The following is a 21973-nucleotide window of genomic DNA, read 5'->3' as shown; positions in this document are numbered from 1 at the left end:
TCACAGGGAAGGATAATTGAGAACTTCTACATTCTCTCCCACGTCAACAAAGCAATTATGCCCTAGTTATTGTTAGCTACATTATTCACGTACCCAATACCAGACTGCTGAAGCAGTCTATGTCACCAGGGGCGGGGGGGGCAGCAGTTGGGGGGGGGGAATGGATTACTAGGTTGATAGAGAATAAGACTGAAGGATGTCCTCAAAGCTTCCTTGAAAAATGTAACATTCTCACTGACACTTGGGAACTGCTGGCTCACACCTACTCAAAGTGGAGAAACACTCAGAATGGTACTAGCAACCTCGAATCTATGCATTGGGAGTACGCTGTGTAAAGAGTAGAACTGATTGCCTCCTCCATTGGTCAGTCAGGATCGACCAAGGATGTGGCATCCTATCTGTCTAGATATGCGAGCCAGGGCAGTACGATATGGAGAGCAAGCTGTTGCCCATGACAACAAGCTCCCCTTCTCCACACATCTGATGAACCCATAGGAATGGCAGAGGCCGATACAGTTTAGCACCAGCTGCCTATCAACATTGAACTCAAAGTAGGACTGCCTTAGGGACACCAACTCCCCTTGGGGGAGTACTCCAGAAGCCTTGCTCATGAGTAGGTAGAGCCACAAGGCAGTGGAGGTTAGAGATCAGTCTTCTTCCCCTAAATGAGCTGCCAGTCATGAATGATGAGCCCCACCTGCTCAGAGCAACTGGTTTTAAGGCTGTCAGTAAGCCACCTTTGCCCCTTCTCCTGTCAACAGAAACCGTTCCACTAAGCTACATTTTAAGGACAGAAGCTATTTGAGGTGCACGTCACTGGGAGCATTTACTAGATAGTGGGAGCTTGTCCCCATTACCACCCTCTGGCTGTAGGAAATAGGTGCACCACCTCAGAACCTATCCACCTCCTGTCACAAGTGTGGAAGAGCCCGCAGGTCCAGTATTAGCCTCTTCAGCCACCACAGAACTCACAAAACCCTGAGCAGAAGCAAGTTAACCTTGATCGTAAAGGTTCATCCAAGGCAGCAATAATTATAGACGAACTTGCAGCTAAAGTATAGATCACTGGTCATTCTTGCATTGATCTAACATCGCTGTTTCCTTAAAAAGAATTTTCTTAAAATAACTTTTAAAATTTAATTTTAACTCTATTACATGTTATTCACCTTAAAGTGTCACTCACTATGTTACTTGCCTGTGATGAGTCCTTTCCGTGGTAAGTTGCTTTGTTGTAGAAAATTATACCTTATGTTGCTGGTACTTGCTGTTGGTACTTCTGGTGTTACCAGCTCCAGTGTAGGTTGGAGGTAGATTCTGTTTTGCCTCAGCTGATGCCCTATCCAGTTTTTTAATACCGTCTGTATCTGATGATTGTGTTTCTACACTAATGTCTTGTTTTGCAGTCTGAGCCTTTGCTGTCCTGTTGAACTTTGATAACTTATTTAGCAACAGTGCTGAATAGGCCTTTCAAGCCACACCTAATTAGCCTAATTAATCCTAACCCAACTAGGGGACAATTTACAATGAGTGATTAACCTCCTGGTACATCTTTGCACATATTATGTAAAATTTACATTCTGTGCATTGAGTCTATGCTGCTGCAAGTTTATTTTTATTGGACCTGTACTTCAATGCACTTGAGCATTTAAGAATAAACTTGACAAGTAGACAATACTATGCAACTTGGTGTCAATTTTATTGTTAAAATTTGCTGAACCCTGCATTACCACTGTTTGTTCTCAGCAACTCAGGAAATGATTTAACATGGCTGCTGTGATGACTTCCAGTTACATGAGCATTACTCAATCTTCCTTCTCCTTGGTGTTATGGAGATTACATTTTGCTTGGCAAAGTTATACTTTCTCCCATTCAGACACAAGAGGCACTGTATATGCTGGAAAGCTAGAGCAATACGCACGTCACGTGCGGATGGAGTTCAGCGAGTCAGGCAGCATCTATGGATGTGTGGTAAACTATATATATATGTTGTAACTGGGTTAACTGTCTGGACACACCCCTCTGCTGACTGCCCCTGTGGCTCCTCCCACAGATCCCTGAATAAAGGCGATTTCACCCTGCTCCTCCCCCTCAGTCCAGGGGCAGACACGCAGCATGCTGGAAGTCATATTTTACTGCGAATGAAAACCTTTCAGTACTTACCCTACTTCAATCTTTTGGAATAATTGGAGGTGCACCAGGATGGGAACAAACAGTTGATGTTTCCGGCCAAGATTCTTTCTCAGGACCTGAAATGTCTCAGTTGAAACATTGACTGTTAACTCCCATCCACAGATGCTGCCTGACCTGCTGAGCTCCTCCAGCACATTGTGTGCAGTACTTTCACCCATTCTGTAGCCCAGATGGCAATTTCACATCACAGGTATATCCCAGTGTAACATGAAGGTAGACTGAGGTCTTTCTTTGTAGTTGAAGGTTCTCTTCAAGGTAGGCCTCTATTATTTCCTGCCCTTTCGGTGACATGTGGTGGTCACAATGTTATTCTGGTATCACTTTGCATATTGTGCAAATTCTCCAGTGATAAAACACGCACATTCTCAGGCATGCCTTATTCTGGAAAAAAAGGATTTGAACTGCTGTGGTAATAGTTACATCTCAAGTCTTTCATTTCATGGGTGAATGTGGATGAGCTGTCTTCACTTGTGAAATGCCTTTCTTGATCAGCTCCCCTCATACACCCGGGGTAATGACAGTATTTTCTTTATTGATCTTTAAGGACATGGGATTGCTGTCAAATTGTGTTCAGGTGGTGAACACTGGGGTCATGCTGGTGAAAGTACTTCCACAATGCTGTTGGGGAGGGATTTTCCACAGCCTGGATTCTGATTTTCCAGATCATAAGCCCTGTGTGTCGTACACAGAAAACAAATTTCCCGAGCCGAAAAGCACAAGAACAGATCAGCTGAGTATGGGATCCATGTACGGAGTGATGGCAGCCGCCTGGCCCTGAAGAATGAATACACCGCCCTTGGCCAGGAACTTGCACAAGAGTCAACCAACTCACTTGCAGAGCAGCAGGAAACGGCAAGCTGCCAACCTCAGCCGGCACCAGGTAGGCAGCTGGTCCAGGGGTTCTGGACTAGGCCGCAGGCTGCTTGGGACATTCAGATGGGGAAACAGAGAACGGCTCTGAAGATGGTCATCTGGCCTCACTGAGAGATCGAGCAGCAAGAGACCAGGGTGAAAGGTAAGAGAGGGAAGGAAAGAGGAAAAGAGCTAAGAAGGAATTTAATGAAGGGGAAGACAACTGAGATAGAGGAGGACCGAGGATTTGGGATATGGAGGCAGGAAAGTTGACGGATTGAGGGAGGGGGGAATCTGAAGGAAAAGGTATCTGTTCCCATTGTGTGCAGCACAGCTTGACTTCTTCAAAAATATATCTAAAATAAAAAGTAATTGCCTCTCTGCAAGTGCCAACTTTCCAGCACTTCGTTTTTATCCCTACTCTCCAACCTTCCTGAACATCCTTGCCATTGAACCAAGACTCCATTCTATACAATAACCAGTCACCAACACCCAGCATTTCTCCAGGCTCAAAGCATTGATCACCAAGTGAAACAAGTCAACCTTCTGACACTCTCCTCCCAGTTCACAACTGTCGATCAGCCCAGGTTCCAGACACCCTGAGGGGCTGTGATGACCCCATCATGACCTGATTCCCCAAGCCTCCAACTACCAGACCCACAGAAGGGACATTAGCTATCCTATGGAGGCCACAGAGTACACAATGATACCTTGAGTACTACTGATGTTTGCAAGTCACCTGTCAATGGGGTTACTATCGGTATGGATCAGGGGTCAATCTGGAGAAAATCTATTGCTAAACTACACTTGTTTAGTTACTTTGGTGATAAATTATCAGATTTTTGCTTGTGGATGGAAACCATTTAACTTATTTTGCTTACCATGAAGCATAAAACCTTAGAAAAGCACAAGGGTCTCAGCCCAAAAAGTCACCCGCTTTATCCACTTCCGTAGATGTTGCCAAACCTGCTGAACTTCTACCTCGCATTCTGTGCATGTTGCTCTGGATTTCCAGCATTTGCAGAATCTTTAAGCATGGGGAAGGATGGGAAAGAGCACTTTTAATGTTCTTCGGGGAAAGAAATGTAACTCTTACTAGGTCTGGCTGATAAATGACTCCAAAGGCACAGCATAACTCAACCCTCAACAGCCTTTTGAAAGGGTTCACTGACCCTCTCAATCCAACAAAAATTGCTAATCTGAACGCAGACTTTAGGGTGGTCCATCCTGTCCTATTCTAAATTGCAAGGTCCAACCCACAGATTAATCCCAAGTCATTCTCATAACCACTTCAGACCTGTCTATCTGCCTTCTGAACTGTACATTGACAGTTCATTTGAGGGTATGTTTTAGTTTGAAAGCAGAGTTTTGCCTTTTGTAGGTACAGATGTGAAAAGGCATTCCATAAAATCCACTCAACATCAAAGAGATTTATTACATTACTTTGACTCTGCTGGAGAAACTTAACATATTAAAAATTGCAGGGTTCTCTTTGGAAATGCTAAGTTTTTGCCGTGTTCCTTACGAACTGGCCCCATCAAGAGATTATGGCTGGAGCACAGAAAGCCTCCTGATCACTTCCAAAATGCTATCTACCCAAATTGTTGATCATTTCTCTCTATGGATACTGCTTTCCTTATTCCAGCATCTTTTTCTGCCCACAATACAGCTGAGATTTCCAACACATTTTTCTTCAGTGCCTCCAGATTTTCTCCAATCTGTCTGCAAACGAAGGTAATGCACAATTTCAGGGTTAGAAAAAAGCCAGTCAGAGAAAGCCTTGCTTTTGGGACAAAGTGGCACTCAGCTGTTCAATTACTAACAGATCAGTCACCATTAAGAATCCACAATGACGTCATGTCTTGTGTTACTCCAAGACTGAAATGCCTTTCCATATAAGTATTCTGAAACAATGCCCTGGTGTACTCCGTATCAGTACATGGCTGTGCTACAAAGCTGTGGGATGGAGAGAACTTGCTAATTTTGAGTTTCTGCCATTGTACAGAAGTGAAAGCATACAACACAAACACACAAAATTTGGAGTCCCCCTGGCTGAATACAGTACCATCTCCACAGCTAGAGGTCAGAAGCTGACTGCTGAACTGCACCATTGTTGAAAGCCACACATGAACTTGCCACTATTAGTTTGTCTCTGCCATTCTGCAGAATGGGGATCACTGGAACAATCTCAAGAAATTGGGAGCAGATATTTAAAAAAAAAACCTGCAGTCACATACCAGGCAGGAAGTTGCTTTGCTCAAATGTCAGCTAAAGTTGGACTGTGACTGAATGACCCAGAAGGAGTCTTCCTGTTATGGTCAGAGCGCCTCAGCAGCTGCAAGCAGGCTCTCTGGATTATGGAAGGATGAGCCCTCAGTCACAGGGAGCTATAATTGTCACTGCTGCTGTGGGAAATGAGGAATATTGGATTGAGTGTTCAAACCCCAGTTTATGGTGCAGCTAAACAGAACAAATGCAAAGCTAAAATTAAAAAAAACACTAATCATCCTGGGGATGTCGAGGAAGCAGAAGAAGCTTTCAGGCTATAGCCCATTCTAGTTTGCTCAGAAAACTCCTTCTGTTGAAACTGTTAATTATCATCAGCATGATAACTTCCCCCAAACACTTCACAGGACTGCAATATTAGTGGAAAGTCACTAGTGTTAACACTGCAGTAAGCACCAATTGCTTTATGTGTTCCACATTACTGAAGTCAGGATGTGAAATTAGACAAATAACATAAACAAGCAATTTCCCTTTAGGAAGGTTATGCAGTCAAATCTATACCAATGCAACACAGAAAAAAATTGAGACAGGAATTTATGGACCTCTGCAGTTCCTTCAAAGTGGTTCAGAACTTACTGTTGTAGAGATTCTGGTAGTCAAAGCCATTCTAAAGGGAAGACCCTAGTTCAATGGCAAGGCACAAAGCACCCATATTGTCAGGTGGAGAAAGATTTGCTCTCAGGAAATGTGGCAGTCAATTTGCACGCCAAAACATCCATAAAGTATCCACAACGAAGTGGCTCTGTTGGCATTAGCTGAGAGATGAACATTGGTGTCATCAGAATTCTGACATTTTTGGAAGAATTATTAATCAATTCTACTTTGCTTGGTAGACATTTTTACTTTGCAGCCAGTGCACATCAATTCCTATGACCAAGTCCTGATGCAGGTTCAAGCCACAAACCTGAGATAGAATTTCCAGAAAACACTTATCCCAATATCATCTTTTGGGCAGCGTAAAGAGGGACCTTAGACACCTGCAAGACTCATGCTCTAGGGATCTTCATGCTTATGAGTGCTGTGCAGCCCTTACAAGGTTTGTAATGTACGTTCATAGTTATCCATCTCAGTGAAAAATGAGGACACATTAAGTGGCTCCAATCATTGACTAGGAATTCAGTTTTCCTGATATCATCCATCACTGGAGCTGGTCCTCACATGCCTTAATAAACAAAAAACCTTTTAAATTTGATGGATATTTGGTGTTTCTGCCCCTTACTTCATTCCCCTTACTGGTTTTTCACCTGGAACCTACCAGCCTTCTCCTTCCCATCCTCCCCCCACCTTCTTTATAGGGCCTCTGCTCCTTCCCTCTTCAGTCCTGACGAAGGGCCTCGACCCAAAACGTTGACTGATCATTTCCACAGATGCTGCCCGACCTGCTGAGTTCCTCCAGCGTGTTGTGGTGTTTCTGCCCGTCTTTGACCGGAAGTGAAAGCATGAGGAAAAATTCCCCCAAACAGTTCCATACCTTTTCATATCAATTGAAATAAGTTCCCCGTTCTGTGTGTTATTTGCATGCTAGACAACAGCCCCCCCTCCTTCTCCAGCATCACTCCCTAGACCACGGATAACCAACCTGGAGAGCAGACACCTTGCTTAATGGCATTGGTCCATGGCATAAGGAAAGGTTGGGACCCCCTGCCCTAGACTCAGTTCCTTCTGAACACTTCAGGACAAAATGAAGTAGACAGAACTCTACATAAGCAGAAGAACTGATTTGCGATTTTATTAGCCTGTGTGCGACTGCTACATAATGACTCACATTCAAGATATTCCATCACCGATAAAATTGCCAAGGAATGGTCCATGTGTGGAAGGGTTTCCCCACAGATACACTGGGTTGGAGATAAAATAATCAAGTCACTTGCTCAAACTGTAAGAGTTCACTGCATAACATGACAAAAGCACAAACAGAAGCCTCATACTAACAAGTTCTGGTAAAAGCTCCTACACTGTAATAATTTCACTATAACAAAACACCAGACATCAAGATTAAGCTAGAACACTGGTGCTTTCAACAAGTCAATTACATAATTGCATGTCACTATAGTAACGTCCATAACAGACCAATCAACTGTTACGATCATTTGGGTAGAGCGTACTCCAGCAAATCAGTTACATATGAAGACTAGTATTTTTGCCATTAGAATACATCACATCTATAAGTTAATAAATCTGAGCTACTGTTTAAATACATCACCAGCATGCACAATATTGAAGCATAATAATCATATTACACTTGATAAGACAGCATAATAGGCAAGTGCATCTCTTTTAAAAAAAACAAATAAGCTGCTTGAAGATCAATTCCCATTATTTTTCTTTTTATGAAATCTGCCCTCGATTCGGCCTGACCCAAAAAAATGATCCTGTGCTTCCAGTAACATGCAGAGGGGTCCAAGTAGCAAGAAGACTTATCTCTGGTCTCAAATGCCACCAGTTAAACAATGGTGGGATCATAACAGCCAATTGGCCAACATGGGTTTCCTATAATCATAAAAGGCACAAGTCCTTCCAAAAAAAAAGTGATGTATCTACCAGTGGTTGTAAACTAGGCCGTGATGCTGGTAGATCAGTTTTGTTTTAGATCCAGTTACTTTTTATAACTCAAAGTTTTGTGTTTGCAGGTCACCATTTCAGAACTTGAGCCATAATCAATTTCTAATTTAGGGAAGGGCAAGCCCAGGAATTCATCTATGGCTTTATAAATTAGATTTTTTTTTTTAAATAGGTAAACTGAAATAAATTATGTTATACTGTATTGTTAATACTTGATTTTTTTTTCCCCCAAATGAATGGAGGTTACTGAAACCACAAGAGTATTTTTTTGTGCAGACCTCATCATTCAAGTTTTACGTCTGCCTAGCTTTACGTTAAATGAAACAACTCCACTTATTTAACTACAGAACAGTCCAAATGCCAGTGTGTGGCTCCCACTCCGAACCAGCACGGCCAAGTCTGACTTTCCGCTAGTGGTGTTTTGGCAAATGTCGAAGAGGCGTCAACAGGGCGGAGAGTGAGGGGAGGGGGTAACCAGAAGCTCTCCCTCCCCCACCCCAAGTGGAAAAAAAAAGACTGCGGTCGCAGCTGCAGCAGCCAGTTTCCCCCTCCCCCCCAGGGCTTAATTGTTCCCTTCCCCTCCTTCGTCGTCCTGCTGGTCGCTTGTCCAGAGTGTCAGATTGTCGCGGAGAAGCTGCATGATGAGGGTCGAGTCCTTGTAGGAGTCCTCGTTGAGGGTGTCCAGCTCAGCGATGGCGTCATCGAAGGCGGTCTTGGCCAAATGGCAGGCCTGCTCAGGAGCATTCTGGATCTCGTAGTAGAAGACAGAGTAGTTGAGGGCCAGGCCCAGCCGGATGGGGTGTGTAGGCTGCATGTGCTCCTTGCTGATCTCGTGAGCCTCGCCGTATGCCTTCTCTGAGGACTCCACCACTGTGGCACGCTTCTCGCCAGACGCCACCTCGGCAAGGTAGCGGTAATAGTCTCCCTTCATCTTTAGGTAGAAGACCTTGCTCTCATACTGTGTGTCGCTGCAGTTTTTGATCAGGTAATTGTCTAAGAGGTTGAGCACATCTTGGCACACAGATTCCAGCTCCTTTTCTATCTTCTCCCTGTAGGCCCGCACCATCTCAATTTTCTTCTCGTTACCATCTGCAGAGGTCTTTTGCTCGATGCTGCTAATCACCCTCCAGGATGAACGCCTTGCCCCTACCACATTTTTGTAAGCAACAGACAGGAGATTCCTTTCTTCATTGGAAAGGGCTTCGTTCAGTTCTGTTACCTGTTGTGAAGAAACAAATAATCCAACATTAGACAGGAGCAAATAAGGAAAATCCACATCACCTTTGAAACAATTGTAAGCTGAGGATATGGATCTAAGTAAAATACCAAAAAACTGCAGATACTGGAAATCTGAAACAAAATGTTGAAAAGACCAAGCAGGCTGGGAAGCATCTGTGAAGAGGGGGATCAGAATTAATGTTTCTGGTCAAGGATCTGAGAAAGAGAGAGAGACACACACACACAAACTAATGTAATAGTAACTCAATCCACCAACTTTGGTCTGACCTGTTGGGCATTTTCAACAGCTGTACATTTCAGAACTTTTGCATTATTTTACTTTTCTCTCTTGCTTCCACAGCAAGGCGACTTTGAGCTTTATCCTACCGGGTAGTATTTGCTTTGTTCCCCTTTCCTCTTTGCAACGTGAAACTAATTGTTTTACTTCCCCCGATCTGAGAGTGTCTTGAATCTGAAGCGTTAATTTCATTTCTCGATCCATATGCTACTTGACCAGCTGTGTGCATTCAACCTTTACATTCCTGACGGATTTAAGACAAAGCAAAATCCATAGGGTGACAGAGACAATATTATTTTAAAGCCACAACTTGATATGGATCTGGCATTCATGGCCCTGACTGGATAGATATGGATAAAGTCTTGAAAGCATGGTTAAGCAGAAAAACCATGATACTGAGATTAATGGAATAGCTTTGTCTGAGAGCTGCCCCAGGGACAGTAAGATAAACGACTCCTTTGGTTGTGGCTCACTTAATTGAGCAACTCCAATCCACCGGGCAAGTTGGGCATAACGTCGTAATTTCTACCAGCTGAGGTTGGAGAGAAAATGCAGCTGAAGCACAGCCAATTTTAACTGGATTCGAGTTCCTATATGACAGCATTGCTGCGTCTGGTTGCAAAGAAATATCTTTCCACAGAAATGAGTAAAAATTCATTGTGATAAAAACCACATTGATTATTCTTTTTCATGTTTATTATGATGCAGCGCATATAGAAGATAAACAACCCTAATTTTCATTTCACTCTGACACTAATTTTGAAATGTCAGTGCTATTGCTGAGAATTCTGCGGTCAGGCACACCTGTGTCATCTATCATCTTAAACCTTACAACTTTGTTTTCTTTAATTACTAGATCCTGGCCAAGTTTTACCCATGCCAATAAAGTCAATCTTTGGAGGACGTGTGACTTGTGGGATACATCCATAGTGAAAGCATTAAATTTCTTACTGTTAAAGAGTCCTATTGAAAATATAGCACAAGGCAACCCAGCTTACTTTCACCTCTGGATGCATCTCCTAACGTGACCACCTTCAATGGAAATAAGATTCTGGCAGAAGGCACGATGTTACTTTTAGCTTTTCCCAATGTTATGAAAAGGCGTCTCAATCTTTGTGTATACATTTAAATCCTGCACAATCCATGGCTAGAACGTCACCACAGCCATTAACTGCAAAGCTACTGGTTTCAAACGCTGTGTTCAATGGGCTACAGTTCTCTTCTAACTTGAAACTAACACGAGATGGACAATATTTTATATAAAATGTAGATAGAGTCTCTCAAGCTTGTTTTTGCCATTTATTAAGGTCATAGTTGATCTGATATTAGTTCTGTTAGTTTCCTAAGCAATCCCCAAAACCCCTGATTCCAACTAATCTCCAATGTACTGCACGTCTCAGCATCAATAGCTCTCTAGGTTAGAGATTTTCACAATTTAAATGATATTCTTCCTTATCTTGCTTAAATGGTAAATCCTCTTTCACCATGTCACCTGACTGATTCTGAAACAAATATATAAATACAGGGATTTTTGTTGTAGGTTTATTAAAGTCTTGAAATACAATTTATTCCTTGGCAATTGCCAATATTGATTAACAGCTCATATGAAGTGCTAGAGAAGCTTTAATTGACGTAAGCCTCCCTAACCAATTGCTGCATGTATATTTTAAAGCAATGCAGCAGATATGACCACAGGGCCCAGAACCCACATCTAGAAAAGAGGAAGCATTATGATTTCAGTTATAGGTCTAATTAGTGATCTTCATCAGTCCTACTACCCAGAACATTAAATATACTAATCACAAAACTGGAAGCCAAGTTAATCCAGTTGTGTGGCTGGCTATTAATTCAAATGCTAATCCAGATCCCAATTTTTTTTTTAAATGAAAAGTAAGCAACTTGTTTTCTCAACACTCACAGGACACGTGCAACATTTAAAAAAAATCTGTCAGGAATAAGAAAGACAGTTTGCATGTCACCTTATTAAATAAATCTTTCCTTGTTCTACCCCCACCCGCCCCGAGCTTCCCCAAATAGTGGCCTGAAATGTGAAAATAAAAAATACATTTATCTGTACTGGGTATTAAGTGTTTTCTGTTGAAGAAGGTGGAATCAGGTAGAGAAAATGATAAGTCAGAAGATCAAGATCGTATTTGATTGTTTTAATACATGTTGCTAGACTGGTGATTCTTCTATTCAAAGAGTTCATTATTTCCCTCTCTGGAAGATGCTGCGTACAGGACTTGGGAATGAATAACTCATCAAGATGTACAATCTCAGTGTTTGTTGAATAATTACAAGAAAAACAATGAGTACTGCAGTACGAGGGGTGATTGATAAGTTCGTGGCCTACGGTAGAAGTCAATTTTAGAAAACCTAGCACATTTATTTTTTGCTACATTTACACACTTAGTCCAGCGGTCGTGGAGCATATGGATCCGTTCTTTGTAAAGGTCGGCATCTTGGACCTCCAGAAAGTGGTCCACAGCAGCGGTGATTGATAAGTTCACGACCTACAGTAGAAGGAGATGAGGAGAAACTTCAAACTTTCTGCATTTTCACTCGACCTGCACGTGCATGTAACGAAAGCTGTATAACTCTTCTCCTTCTACCTCAGGCCACGAACTTATCGATCACCCCGCTGTGGACCATTTCTACAAAAAAAGGGACCCATATGCTCCACGACTATTGGACTAAGTGTGTACATGTAGGAGGGGACTATGTTGAAAAATAAATGTGCTAGGTTTTCTACAATTGACTCCTTCTACCTTGGGCCATGAACTTAATCAATCATTTCTTGTATTGGTTCATTAACTTCGAATTACAGAACTTATTTTGCAATGTTGGCTGCAATGCATCTTGACAAAATCATTCCTGAAAAGTATCAGGGAGTTCATTCAGATGGGTACAATCTCTATGACTTGACATAGCCAGTAGCTTTATGGTGAGGCAATTACATATGAAGAGTTAATATTCAACTCCTGTACAACTATTAATTTTGTCTTTCTATTTCTCATTTCAACAAATGGCAACCAACCAGCTGTGGAATAGGTTGTAATGTGGACAGTTGGCTGCGGATAACCACACAGTAATGTGATCAGAACCAATATCTGAATGTGATGGCTACTGGTTGCACTGACATCGCATTGGAGATGAACAGAACCAGAATACACATATGTGACTACAAGGAGCTGATCAATATTAAGTGATAACAACCAAAGGCAAATTTCCAAATCTCCCTCCTATCCCGCCATACAATCTTACAAGAAATGTGACCACCTGGCCAATGTGGTCTGTGCCAGTCCTAAGATGAGTTTACCCTTTGACTGATCGTCCCAACAGCCTGCCTTTCTTTGTTCTCCAAGTTTATTATCCAATTTCCATTTCTCACATTGCTGTTGGATCTACTTCCTTTGACCTTTCAAGCAAAGGCAGTCCAGATCACAGAATTGGAGACCTGGAAATCGGACTAAAAAAACTTGGCATGAATTAAGACTTGGATAGTAGACGGCATACAGTCTGCTCTGCCATTCCATCATGGCTGAGTAATTACCCTTCTCAGCTCCATTCTCCTACCTTCTCCACAGCCTTCGACATCCTGACTCATCAAAAATGAATCAACCTCCGCCTGCAGCAATGAATGCCACAGATTCATTATTCTCTGGTTAAAGAAATTCCTCATATCTGTTCCAAATGGACATCTCTGTATTCTGAGGCTGTGCCCTCTGGCCCTAGCTTCCCCTGTTGTTTTGTAACTTCAAAACAAAAACTAATTGAAAGAGAACAAATGTCTAACCTCGTTTCTACTTTTTTTTTGGGAGGGGGCGCACACATCATGTGGTGGCATCATTCCGTGTGTAATTTGCATATTTTATATATATAAAAATGAATTATTTAAACAAATAATGTTTTAATATTTACATTATGCAATTATCACTGAAATATTAAATACACATTCACCACTATAGGAAACATCTTCTCCACATCCACTATTCTACGCCTTTCACTATTTGATAAATTTCAGTGCGATCCATCCATTCCGCACCCCCCGCAACTCCAGCAGGTATAGGTCCAGAGGCATGAAATGCTTCTCACATGTTAACCCTTCCATTCCTGAAATCATTCTTCGGAACCACCTCTCGACCTTCTCAAATGCCAGAACATCTTTTCACAGAAAAGGAGCCCAAATCTGCTCACGATACTTAAAAAAGCTGTCTGACTAATGTCTTATAAAGCTTCAGCATTACATTCTTGAATTTATATTCCATTCCTCTCGAAATGAATGCTAACATTGCATTTGGCTTCCTTACCTACTTAACCTACAAGTTAACCTTTACCCTGCACAAGTCCCTTTGTATCTCTGACTTTAGAACTATTTAGAAACTGGTCTATGCCTTTACTCCTACCAAATTGCATGACCATACACTTTCCGTACACTGTACTCCATTTGATACTTCTTTGCCCATTCTCCCAAAATTCTTCTGCAGAGTCCCCGCTTTCTCAACACCACCTATCTTCATATCGTCTGCAAACTTCTCCACAAAGCCATCAATTCAGTCATCCAAATCACTGACATGTAACCACCTTGTGTCAAAGGCCTTTTGAAAATCCAAGTAAACAATATCCACTGACTGACTTTGTCTATCCTGCTTGTTATTTTCTCAAACAATTCCAACAGATTTGTCAGGGAAGTTTTCCCCTTATAAAGAGCATATCGAGTCTCCTTTAAATAGAGCAACTTCTTAGAAATGAAATAGCGTCATTGTACTCTGTTTATCAAACTGTCAGCTAGTAGAAGCAATTCTTTCCTTTCTATTCTACCAGTAAAATTGTTTTATTTGTAAACAGTATTAAGTCTCCCGTTAGTATCTGCTGCTCGATGGAGAGCAATCTCAGCCCCTCTACATCACTGAAGTCCATAATTTTCATTGTATTAACTCCCTTCTGCATCGTAACCACACACATCCTACATGATGTGGAACCTGAATGGAAGTAGGCACATTAGAGGACAAGGTACAGATGCCAGTAAAAAGCTTTGACTCACAAATGACAAGGGACAATATATTGTTCCTGTTGCCGCTGTGTATTCCTAATGGCCTCCTACGCATCCCTGAATTAACAAGCCTAAAATATATGTATACTGCAGAGGCGACATGAGTCCTGCTCTCAGCAAACACATCGGGATGCATGATGGAGTAATGTTGGTCTGTCAATAAAGGGTTCAATAGATTTAGTGAAAAGAAAAATCAAAACTTATAAGCAGTGGATCTATGAGTCAAAAGGCATTGAACTGTTTTGACCAAGGTACGAGTGTAATCAATTTGAACCTATGGTGTAAAACAAAAGGTCTCTCCCATTAACCAAAAATTTATTTATTGAGATACAGTGTGGAATAGGCCCCTCCAGCCCTTTGAATCACACTGCCCAGCGATTCCCCGATTTAAACCTAACCCAATTACAGAACAATTTACAATGACCAACTGGTACATCTTTGGACTGTGGGAGGAAACTGAAGAACCCAGAGGAAGCCTACGTGCTTATAGGGAGAACGTACATACTCCTTAAAGGCAGTGGAAATGAGCCTGGGCTGCTGGTTTGTACACCACTGTAAACCACCACACTACTGGCTCCTAACAAACCCTAGAGCTACAGTAAATTTTAACTATTGCATATTGTACAGAAGTCAATCGCTTCCCAGTATAGACACAGTAAATCAAAGCCAAACTACACTGCAACTTATTTATCCAGTGAGCACTGCTGGCAGATGGAATAACACTCGTTTCCTCCCAGCCCCACCTCTTCCCAGTCTCTTCAGTGAATAATTTATGTCTGGGGAGGGAAAAAAAATGGCAAAATTCTTTGCAGCAATATTCACGAAGAAAGACGTGGACGATGAGGAGATTTGGCAGAGGTGTATTGATTTTACAGGCTATTTCAGTACCAATGAAGACCTATGGGTTTTGAGAAGCACCAAGTTGGAGATGTCCCCAAGGGCTTAATATGCCTTACTGAGGGAGTTAGAGGAGATCACAGAGGCCTTGACAGAAATGCTAAAATCCTCTAGCTACAATGTCCCAGGAAACTAGATATTGGCCAATGTAGTTGCTTTAAGAGTAACAGAGATAAACCAGAAAATGATAGACCAGTGAGCCTTATAATAGGGTAGTTAAATTACTGAAGTTTTACTTTTACTTGCATTTGTAAAAACATGGACATTAAGTCAACACAGCTTTGTGCAGGGTGGTCCTATCTTGGAGATTAATATTTTTTCATGAAGTGAAGACGATTGATGAGAATATGGTATTGAATGTTGTTTACCAAGTCCCTCATGGCAGGCTGGTCTGAAGATAAGAATCACATGGTACCCACAGCAAGCTGAATACAAAATAAGCTGGATATAAAAGACAAAGGAGACTGGCGCGGTGCTCCTCTGACTGGAAGTCTTGTGGTGTTCCACAAGAAACAGTGCTGGTCCTGGAGAAGAATGCAGGTGTTCCAAATGTACATCTGCGTTCAACACAAAAATCAGAATTCTGGACAGAGAGGAAGTTCCCAAATGATTCAGAAGGATACAGATCTGCTGGAAACTTGGGTGGGGGAAATAATCGGTGGAGTTTAATGGAAGCAAGTATAAGGAGCTTCATTGAGGTCAAGTGCAAGGCGAGAATATACAGTAAATGGCAGGACCCTCGGGCCCAACAGCACTGCAGCGGTTTGCGTGACACCATTACAGCTCAGGTTGTTCTGGAGCTCAGAGTTCAATTCCAGCACAGCCTGTACGTCGTTTCCGTGGAAAGTGTGTTTTCTCTGGATTTCTCCCATTGTCCAAAGATGTACCAGGTGGGTTACAATCACAAAACCTGCTGATGCAGGAAATCCAAAGCAATACATACAAAATGGTGGGAAACTCAGGTCAGGCAGCATCCATGGAAATGAATAAACAGTCGATGTTTCAGGCCGGGACCCTCCATCAGTTGGGTTAAACGGTTATTGTAAATCGTCCTGTGATTAGGTTAGGGTTAATCGGGTTTGTCGGGCGTTGCGTGGCTCAAAGGGCCAGAAGGGCCAACTCTGCACTGTATCACTAAATAGATCAATCAGCACAATAATGGTGCTTGATTGCTTGTTCCTCCAAAGTACTGTTCTATGTTCAAATAAAACTTGTTAAAGCAAAGATGTGTTAAGCCCCTTTGCACAATATATGCAATTGACACAAAATATTCCACTTTCTCATTTCACTGACAATACCACACAAAACCACATTGTGTTCCAAAGACTTCCTCAACAATCCAGTTAGTAACCTCCTTGCTCAGCGTGCATTGCAAACACACACCTGAAGCTGCCCAGTTCAATTGCCCAAGCCCAGAATTCGGTGGTCTTGTCCATTAATATCCTAAAGCAAAAATTAGAAATCAGAAAGAAATGTCTTTAAACTTATACACTTTATTACCTTCTTTGAAAGTAAATAAGGCATAGAGAGGATTAGGTTTGGCAGCAAGATTCTGTCGTGAAAAGCAAGAGTCGTCAAAGATGAATTATACCAGACTGTGCCATTCAGGAGTGTTCAATAGCAGAGTCATTATCAGTTCATCACCTATTATTGCTCTCCAAAGTTATAGGGAATTAATGACATTGGTTTCTTGAGCACTTATTCCAGATATACAACAGCTGCAAAGTACCAAATTGTCAACATGATTTTTTTTTGTTATTGCTGGAACTGGAAATACCCAAGTTAGTTGTCACACATCGCACATTTCCAACTTCAGTAACTTCTATGCCCTTTAAACTTTGGATGTATTTGATCTGTAAAGTTCACATTCCTTGTTAAGAAAATATTAAATCTTTAGGGATAAGATTTCACCACTTTAACTATGCCTTGATCTTCTTTATATTTGTCCCCAACTACCCCAAATTTATCATTTACACCAGACTGTCTTGCCTATTATTTCCTTTTTGAGAATTCAACAACTCATCCTCAAAGTCAAAGTACATACCTTTTTACCTTTTCATTTGAAAAATGAATTAATACATACATAAGCCATGGCCAGGAAGCAAAGGACTGTAATAACTCTTAATTTGCAGATTTAATATTGCAAGGGAAATATCTTGAGGCAGCAAATCTGATCCCATGCCGGCAACACACACAAAATGCAGGAGGAACTCAGCAGGCCAGGCAGCATCTATGGAACGGAGTAAAGTCCACGTTTCAGGCCGAGACCCTTTCCTGATTCCATGCTGGTCTATTTGCACTTTCAAAAACTCCATGCAGAATAGAAGAAACATAAATAAAACTTATGGTGTACAGCAGCAAAAACAAATGCAGATCAACTGACTGCTTTGCAGAACTCTGTCCACAGGAGCATCTTCCAGCTTTCCATTGTTTGCCAATTCTCCATCCCACCCTGATCCGTTGGTCGTCAGCCTCCTGCGCTGTTATAATGAGATCCAGTGCAAGCTTGAGGATGAGTTTCTCATCTTCATTTTGGGAAGATCACAGCCATTTAGTCTCAGTACAATTTTAAATAACCTAATTTCTGTCTCAGTTATTCTTCTGTGACATTGGCCCTAATTATTTCACTCCCTTTTATTCCCTTTCTAACAGGCATAGAACATACAGCACAGGAACAGATCCTTCAGCCAATCATGTCTATGCTGGTCAAAATGCCAATCCAAACTAATGTTCCTGGTCAAAATAGTCCTTATCTGTTCATGTGGCTATCCAAATGTCTTTTAAACACTACTGTCGTAATTGCTTCCATCACCTCTTTAGGCAGTGTATTACAGGTGCACACCATAGTGGAAAGAAAATTGTCTTCCTGCTCTGCATTTCACATGGCCATTATTTTGTGTATATAGAACATAGAATAATACAGCACAGTACAGGCCCTTAGGCCCACAATGTTGTACCGACCCTTAAACCCTACCTCCCATATAACCCCACCACCTTAAATTCCTCCATATATCTGTCTAAGCAGTCTCTTAAATTTCGCTAGTGTATCTGCCTCCACCATTGCATTCCACGCACCAACCACTGAGTAAAAAAAACCTTCCTCTAATATCCCCCATGAACTTCCCACCCCTTACCTTAAAGCCATGTCCTCTTATACTGAGCAGTGCTGCCCTGGGGAAGAGGTGTGCTGGCTGTCCACTCTACCTATTCCTCTTAAAATCAGAATCAGATTTAATATCACCAGCATATGTCGTCAAAGTTGTCGTCTTTGCAGCAGCGGTACAATGCAATACATGTATACTTATAAATAAGTAGTGCAAAAATAAAAATCTGAAGTAGCATTGAGGTGATGTTTGTGGGTTCAAGGCCCATTCAGATATCGGGTGACAGAGGGGAAGAAGCGGTTGCTGAATTGCTCTGAGCGCTTCAGGCTTCTGTACCTCCTTCCTGATGGCAGCAGTGAGAAGAGGGCACATCCTGGGTGACGGGGAGCCCACTGGTCCGATTGAATCATTGGCCAGATAACCTTGTTTCCGGCTCACCCTGACTCTGCCTCACATAAGAAACCTCACCCCCCCCCCACTCTCCCTGCAGCTTAATGCGCATCTTGTGGCAATTGCCCAGTTCTGAAGTGTCATCAACCTGAAACATTAACTGATTCTTTTCCACACGTGGCCTGATTACTACCAGCATTTTATTTTGTACTAATAAGTTCATCATCTACTTTATTAATGCATCATCAGATAGATTACATGTTGGTGGCACAGTAGTACTGCTTTGAGTGCGATGCCATCACAGCACCAGCTGCCAAAGGATTTTGGCCCGAAACATCAACTGTACCTTCCCCCCACCCCCCGCCATAGATGCTGCCTGGCCTGCTGAGTTCCTCCAGCGTTGTGTGTTGCTTCCACTCTGCCACTATGTTCTCCTGGGAGAGCTTGTTTCATCCGAGTACTCCAGTTTCCTCCCACACTCCAAAGATGTATGGGTTAGTAATTAATTGGGTCACGAGTGTATTTGGGCTGACAAAGCTCACTGGGTCGGAAGGGCCTTTTACCATGCTGCATCTCCAAAACGAAAACTTCAGATCAGCAGCTATTTGAGCATATGCTCCAGCTGACATTCTGCAACAATGCCCATGAGTCATCAGTCTTTGCAATCCCTCAGTCATGGAGTACAGTACCAAGCCATTCAGCCCACCAGACCTGTAACCTATCAAGGGCTTGCTTACACTAATCCCATTATATTCTGTCCAAATTCCAACCAATTCCTCCCAGATCCTTCTAAATATTAGGGGCACTTTACTGTGGCCAATTAACACATCAACCTGCACGTCATTAGGGTTTGCAAGAAAGCCAGAGCACCCATAAAAACCCACGTAGTCACAGGGAGAATACGCCCAACCTAGTTTGCTGGGGCTGAGGCTGTAGAGGATGGTTACAACACATGGTTCTGGATAAACTCATTGTTCTCTGCGTTACAATAGCAATCACTTTTAGAGTGTTAACTCAAAGCCTGACCGACACCAAGTTGTAAAACAAGGAGCTGTCTTTTAATCTGGTGAAGGAGCACGTACGTACCTTGTAGTAAACCAATGCAGTTTGAGCTCCTGTTAATGGGAGAATTAAAGTTGCAAATATATGGCAACTGCAATACAGAAAATCATTTCTTACAAACAAATCAATGTAGATTTTTTTTTGAAAATTGTTAAATATTATCTGGAATGAATTGGCCAAATAGGGTTTCCAGAAGAAACCGAAACACCTTCACACCTGCACTGCCCTTCAATAAAATCATAGCTGATCTTAATCTCGAGTGCCATTACTATACAAATCCCAATTATTGTTTACCTTAATAACTGCAAACCTCCATGGTATATTCATAGACATTTGACTGCCTCATGTTCAATACATTTAGCAACTGTCTTGGTCAGAAAATTGCAAAGATCACCACCTTCTTGATGAGAAAATTCCTTTTCATCGAACTAAATAGTTCAGCCTTTATTCTATGTTCCCTAGACACATGAGCCAGGCATGAGTCAGTTCACTCTCTACCCTGCCAAGTCTCATGAGTTTTACATGAGATCTCTCATTCTTCTGAACTCCAGTAGAGAACCTGTCTGCTTAACCACCTCTCATTGGATCACAGCCCCCTCCCACCCCAAAACCAATCCGGTAAATATTAGTGACTGCCCTACAGTAAGTAGTAAATCCTGCTTTCAGTAGAGATTTTCAAAACCCATAATATTGCAGTATCTTTACTGCAAGTAGAATGGATACAGAAGCCCAGCATGCAGTTGACCAAATTGCTCAAGGCATTTGCATGTTAACCTTCAGTGACTCACCTTCATATCCTTGAGCAAAAACATCTTTCAATTTCCATAGTAGTACTTTCCCATGCCTTCACCATCACTCAGCTCTCAGCAGCAAGCCTAGATACATTACACTTGGTCACAACGGTCATAAAGCACTGCAGCACATGCCAAATTTGGTCTCTTGTCCAAATCCCTGATTGTCGATTGTCAACAGCTTTGGTCCCAGTAGCACTTCCTTCTGCACCCAGTAGTCACAAGTCATCCAAAACCAAAATGACTCACTTATTCCTACTGTCTAGCATCAGTCACAGAATATTCAATCTATGCTACTACAATATACCCCTCTTCCAAATATCATGCTGACTTAATCTTTTATATGGCATCTTGTCAAAGGTCTTCTGCAAGTCAAAATGCATCAATCATTCCCTCCCACCCCACCCCCACTTTACCAGTTACAACCTCAATCGGAACCCCATTTCCCCCGTTACTGAGAACAGACCAACAGTTCTTATAAATGCCTGGTTTCTGTTGCTCTTGTTGTCTTCAGATCTGTGGGAACCAAAGAGGTTTTGGCAGTGGATGCACTGGTCATTTTCTCTTTCAAAACCTTGCAAGGTCCTGACTAAATAGTTAACTCGACTCTCCAAATTGTCAACGGCTAAGGTAAAATGGGCAGCAGGGAATGGTGGGACAAGTTACAGGTTGGACTGGTAACCCAGAGGCATGGACTAACCATCAAGAGTTCAAATTCCATGTTGGAATGTGGAAGTTTTTTCTTTAAAAAAAAGCAGCTCCTTTTTATAATGATAACCAAAAGAATACTGGATTGTCCTTAAAAACCAATCTGATTCACTAATGACCTTTGAGAGGAGGGAAATTGCAATGCCTGTGTATTGAAGACCACAGGAATGTAGTTGCCTCTTAGTTGTGTTCTAAAATGGATTAGGGGAAAACAGTAGCTGTATTCTTTACCCCCCCCCCCACCTACTTGTGTAGTCATCACAACACTGCAGCTTCTGAAGACGATTGTTTCCCCCAGTTTACCATCCAGGTATAGACCGTGGAATGGTTATGTGGTAAAGAACCAATATGCCATGCGGGGGCAGGAAGAAATTTAGTCTTGTGCATACAATTCAGAAGCATTTGAGAGAAACTTTCAGTTTTAAAGCATAGTTTTATCTACACCACATTTCTTATCCTGCCCCACCCCACCAAGCACCTGCACAAAATTTGTAAAATGACTCCAAGGATTCATGTTTGTGATGCCTCTTGGAAAAAAAGTGAACACACATTTAAACTTTTC

The 21973-nt window shown here is 42.0% G+C and overlaps 1 protein-coding gene across 1 annotated transcript in view; it reads right to left on the bottom strand.

The window, feature by feature from the left end:
• Positions 1-8181: 8181 nt before the first annotated feature.
• LOC134336870 (14-3-3 protein gamma-B) overlaps positions 8182-21973 on the bottom strand; it is a 53844-nt gene continuing 40052 nt past the window's right edge. The window contains exon 2 of the mRNA XM_063031462.1: positions 8182-9109. Within this exon, the coding sequence (XP_062887532.1) occupies positions 8453-9109 (657 nt within the window). The 3' untranslated portion in view covers positions 8182-8452. The remainder of the gene's footprint in view (positions 9110-21973) is intronic.

Source organism: Mobula hypostoma, chromosome 23 (genome assembly GCF_963921235.1).
Source record: "Mobula hypostoma chromosome 23, sMobHyp1.1, whole genome shotgun sequence".
NCBI lineage: Eukaryota > Metazoa > Chordata > Chondrichthyes > Myliobatiformes > Myliobatidae > Mobula > Mobula hypostoma.
Note: the sequence above shows the minus strand (reverse complement) of the source record. Positions and strands in the feature narration are given on the sequence as shown.